We start from the raw sequence: 6,000 nt of genomic DNA on the forward strand, positions 1-6,000 counted from the left end.
CATAAATAAGTAATAAATATCCTTAGAACAACTTAACTTTTCGTTACTCGCGCTATACGGCGATTCCCCGCACAACACTACTCAACCTAATAGAGTTGGCGTGAATACGAGTGAGACACTAGAAAAAGCGCGCGTAACGGAAGGTTAAACAATAATACAAAGATAATTTTCGATTTGACATCCGGATGATGTTCTTATCTAAAAAACATTAATTATAATATGTGTAATAATTTCTTACCTTTATGAGATCTGTTATTGTTAATCATTATCTTTCCGCTTACACTAATAAAAATTTGATTGAATGGTAAAAAAAACAATAAATTTTTAAAAATTTAAATAAAAACCATTTTCACTTTCCTTTAATGGACTAGGCGCGGTGGATGGGATTAAGGGAGCTGGGAGGGGATATTGGGAAGAGATCAGGATATTTCATTACATACATATTTACATATTATGGTGCTTAAAGCACTGACAGTCAGTTTAAGTCTAGATTAAGGCTAGGTCCATTGTTTCGCGTCGCATTGCGATTGATTGCTGTTCTTGGCTGTTGCTGCTGCATCTGTTGTTGGATTTTTTTTTAGTCTGGCTCTCCTTCTTAGTTCACCCACATGCTTGGCCTCGCCTTGAAGCCACCAGTTATTTCCAAATGGATGTGGTGGCCGAGCGGGCTAAAGCACATGACTTGAACTGCTCTCAATCGAAGGGTCGGCAGTTCGAGTCCTATCATACGTCAAAAAAATTAATATTCCTTCTTTACCGAAGGTAAAAAAAATGACGTTTAACCCTCCAGAGAGATAAATAAGTCGCACAGAGTTAGATAATTTTTTTAAACAAGAAAAATTATTTCTGGAAAAACCAAGAAAAAAAATCTGGGCGTCGATTGACCCTGCGGGCCAGCCCCAAAACTTCCCGCTATTTTCGAGCTCAAGGAGCTTGAAAACATCACTGTGAATATATTTTCAAGCTCTTCGAGCTCGAAAATGCTATTACATGGAATCATTATTTTATGAGCTTTTCAAGCTCTAACAAGTTACGTTTTATGCTAGAGTTTGAAAAGTTAAGAATCGAAAATCATTAATGAAGAAGCGGCTTTTAAATTTTTATTATCGATTATGTTCTCTGAAATAAATGTGTTGACGCAGAAATCAATGTCAGTGAACAAAATCAAGATTTGAATGAGTTTTTACTTAGGACAGAGCAATAATATATGGAATATCCGAGAAAAACATTAAAGACTGGGTTTTTTTCAATTTTTTGCTGAAAATATGTTAAAAACTAAGGAACAAGTTATATGACATTATCTGATGATCGGAAGAGACTATAAAGAGAAAGAGTTGGTATGATTTCAGACACATTTTGGCACATTATATTTTGATTTATCTGGGAAAAATAACATAAAATGTTATTTTTTTAACTTTTCAGCGCCGATATCTTTTGAACTAATCAACCGATTTTAACGTTTGAGGTGGCAACCGACGCGTTCTCTTGAATTCTAGAGCTGATTAAATTTTGAAATTGATCGGATGAGTCACTTCAAAGATAATCGAAAAAAAACCGTTTTTTACCATTTCTTTCGCCACCGATATCTCTCGAACAAATTAACCGATTGAGATGGTTAAGGTGGCATTCGACGCGGCTTATTAAGTTGATGGCCAACAAGCTCTTTCGATTGCCGCCTTAACCATCCAAATCAGTTCATTAGTTAAAAAGTTATAGACCGGTCACACACACACACACACACACACACACACACACACACACACACACACACACACACACACACACACACACACACACACACACACACACACACACACACACACACACACACACACACACACACACACACACACGCATACACACGCATACATACATACATACATACATACATACATACATACATACATACACATACACTCGGACATCATTCTGAAAATAGTCAGAATAGCTTTCTAGGACCTCAAAACGTCGACATCTGATGAAATTTCGATTTTCGCGAATCGGGGTGAAAACAATAACTTCCCAATTTTTTGAAAATCGTCGATTTTCTTAGCGGGAAGTTAAAAATACTTGGGCCGAGAATCAAGTCACTAAACCACGAAAAAAAAATTTGAGTCGAAAATCAAACTGTTTCAAACGAAGAAAAAAAAATGCTTGAGTCAATAATTAAATTATTTTAAGCCAAGGAAAAAAATACTTGAATCGAAAACTAAATTATGTTAAGCCAAGAAAAAAATACTGGAATAAAAAATCTAAATACTTTAAACCGAGTAAAAAAATTCTTGAGATAAGTCTGAAATATAGGCTTATATATGATTATATTTAGCTTCCATCAGTTAGATCTAATCAGGTCTAATTATGTATAGACTTATATATAATTAGACCTGATCATATATAGACTTATATATGATAATACCTAGCCTTCATCAGCCAGGTCTGATCAGATCTAATTATATATAAGTTCATATATAATTATATATAATTCTATGTATAACCACGTATAATCATATATAATTCCATATATGATTATATATAATTATATATGATCTCATATATAATCAAATATACTCATATATACTCATATAGGGGAAGGGGGGGGGGCGAAAGGGGGTAGGGTAGGCAGAACGGGGTACCCCCAAAATTTTATAAAAAAAATTTTTATATTTTAAATGGTTTTTAAACATTCCAAAATCACTTCTGTAAATATATCTAAGCGTTACTTTGAATTTTTTTTGGTAAACTTTTTCAAAAATCAATTGTCAGTTGAAAAATATTAATGACGTTTGTTTGATGATAAAAACTATTAAAAATTTGTTTTGTTCTTTTGTCTCCAATAAACATGTAAAATATAATTTTTCTTCATGTAAATTACTTACGAAAAAATCCAACTTAATCAAATTCGTTTAAAATCCAGAAATTTTTTTTTTTACTTTTTTTAGGGGGTACCCCACTTTGCCCGCAGAAATGAAAAATTTTTTTTTTCAACGGTAACTGAAAATTTCTTCTACTTACTTTGAATATCATTAAAAAAAAAAAGATTTAGCGTATTTGAGTCCTCGAAAACTTGGTATTTCCTTAAGTACCACCCCTTTTGCCCCTTCCTCCCCTATAATCAGATAAAATCATTTTTTATCGTTTATCTTCATCCGAAAATTAAAAAAATAATCTTAATTCTCGAGTTTTGAAACTCGACAAGATTAAAATATAAGCTTCATTAGTTGATCCGTGATTAACTTTCTTATATCTTTTATTTAAAGAATTGTATGCTAAGTTACAAATGACGATATATTATTTACATATCAAAATATACTTGATCAACATTGTTGATTGTACTGATTATCGATTATTCAGATCAGTCGTGTTCTACATTTGATTGCTATCACGTAATCAATACCATATTTGTAATTTGATATGAATTTCTCAAAACAATGGACGATAATCTATTGAAGTCTTCTACATTGTACATAATTAAAAAATGTTCCTGGAAGAATAGATGTTTATTCGCTCTTTCGTTTTTATCGACTTTTTTAATGATTCAAATGAAAAATGTTATGCAAAAAATTTGAAAAACGGTTGAATCTGTGAGCTAGTTGTACAACTTTCTGCTAACAAAGCTTTTAAATATTATTAAAAAAATTGTTCGGTTTTCGATACTTGTGATAAAAACTGTTCTTAAAATTGTTTCAGTGAGAGACAAGACACAGATACATCGCCACGTGGTGACTCTGAGGACAAGTGAGAGGAGGTAAGGGGTGCGCGTAGGGTGCAGCCCACCCTTCTGCTACGCCGCGTCCTCCCGCACCCTCTGCACCACTTCAATCGTCGGTGCTCTGGCCCCGAGGAGTCCCAAGACATTCATCGTCATCATCGCAATTACTTGCATCACCAAGAATTATTATTCGTTCAACCATCAACTGTTCCTACACTTGAAGGTTTTGTACGTCTTCATACTATTCATCATACCTTAAAGACGACTTTAAGAAGAGCTGAAACTAGCTCATATATTGTATCTACTTCAAGATAATTTTTTTTATTATTTTTTTTTTTTAATTTAATTCTTGCACTTTCGTACTCCGTTTTTGAAATTTCTATTAATTAATATACATACATTGTAAAAAATCAGAATTTAATTCGAAGAGAATATAGATTGTATTTCAATCCGAATTCACTCCATCACTCGAAGTTGTTCCAGAGTTTTAAAAAAAAAATCACTCTGCACACGGAGTAAATACGGAGTTTTTTTCAACGGAATGATTTCGTGGTAATGTTTATTTTATTTTAATCCATATCCACTTTGATCCGGATCTTCAATATTAAAATCAATTCCATTCCGAGGAGTTTTAATAGATAAAAATTATCCGCTTCAAATTCACTCCGCGTTCACTCCAGATTTAATCCGCTTTTACTCCGCAAATTTTTTACAGTATTTAATATCGTTTGAGGCTATGATTGATAAAATAATAGATAATCAAATTCGACTGTTACACTCAGCAGCGTGATATTTTAAGTTTCATTATAAAAATAAAACTTACATTAATATATTTTAAACAACGGAAAAAAAACCATCGAATAAAAAGTGAAGAAATTGATGAAGACTTACTCTGATTTGTTTTATTATTTTTCATACTGTTAAAGGAATTAAGATTTACTTATTGTCTCAAGCCACCTCTGAAATGTAAATATCCTCGGTACCATTTGGTTTATTTATTTTTTTTTTTCATCAACGGTAAATAAATATATATATATAATAAATATATGATAAATATTATATATATATGATAAATAAATATATATATATATATATATATATATATATAATATATTGCAATAAGTATATCTTTTGAAAATTTCAATCGGCTTTTCGATGAGAGTTATTTCAAGTTATCTGCGACACTTAACGATTTAGTTATACATATACTTTGATTTTAACTTACAAAGAACATTAAGCTTTAGTGGTAACAAAAATTGAAAATCAATAATGAAAAAAATTTCTTTTCTATTTTAACGTTACTATATTTCGTATGATTTTTTACTTGTTAAAAACTGTTTTTTAATTAATTGAGTCGAAAGTGCATTTTATATTTTATTCATAAAGTTTCTGAAAAAAAAAAAAAAAAAAAAAAAAAAATTAACGTGATTTAGTAAAAAAAAAAAGAAAAAAAAATGACGATGTATAGCGGGTAATTAAGTGAAAATCCACGAATTATATTAGCGTGGAACAAGAGGAGCGCGCGTTGAGGCTGTGAACATTCAACAAAAATTAATATTTCAAAGATCTACGATAAGATAAATACAAACAAAGATACCGAATCGATGATACGTTCAAATAAACGAGTAACCCACTTCTAGGCGACTGCGTAACATTTGTCTAAGTACTTTCAATAAATTAATGAAAATATTTTTTAACTCATACGGAAAATTGAAAAAGTATATAAAATGCATAAGCTCTCGTAATATTTGTATGCCGTAGTTATAATATTATGATTTGTCAAATCTGCCTAAAAGAAAATTAAAAATTTACCAGAGCATATAAAAGAGGAAACAAATAGAAGAGAGAAACTGTGGTGTTGAAGCTATTGATCGAGTACGACCTTGTCAAGAAAGTTGAAGAGCGACAACTTGTGATATATTGTGGTACTAGACTAGTTCAAGTGAAGAAAGCTGTGAGATGTATGAAGAAAGGAGGGAGCAAAAACAAAAAAGATTTCATAATATTAGTGAACAACTTCTCTAGGTTACCGATTCCCTCGAGAAAATTTTATACAGGCAAAAGATCTGACGAATCAAACTTGGTCACGTTGACTTAGACAAATTGGTTTGGCTGTGAGTTGCAAGCGCGAAGTGATTGGGAAAGAAGTTGTAGATAAATATAGAAATGAACAGCACAATAATGCTGGTAATATATATGTAATAAATTCAGATATGTTAAGAAAGTATAAAGGACGTGAAAACTGAAAAAAAAAATAGTAGTAAGAAAATACGAAAAATAGTGTTAAATCA

General features: G+C 31.3%; 1 protein-coding gene across 1 annotated transcript in view; it reads left to right on the top strand.

Moving 5' to 3' along the window:
- The window catches only part of LOC130671741 (putative uncharacterized protein DDB_G0288537), a 124,921-nt gene extending 119,172 nt beyond the window's left edge, over positions 1 to 5,749 (top strand). The window contains exon 10 of the mRNA XM_057475811.1: positions 3,688 to 5,749. Coding sequence (XP_057331794.1) covers positions 3,688 to 3,739 — 52 coding nt within the window. The 3' untranslated portion in view covers positions 3,740 to 5,749. The remainder of the gene's footprint in view (positions 1 to 3,687) is intronic.
- Positions 5,750 to 6,000: the final 251 nt, after the last annotated feature.

The sequence above is a fragment of the Microplitis mediator genome, chromosome 7 (assembly GCF_029852145.1).
Source record: "Microplitis mediator isolate UGA2020A chromosome 7, iyMicMedi2.1, whole genome shotgun sequence".
Lineage (NCBI taxonomy): Eukaryota > Metazoa > Arthropoda > Insecta > Hymenoptera > Braconidae > Microplitis > Microplitis mediator.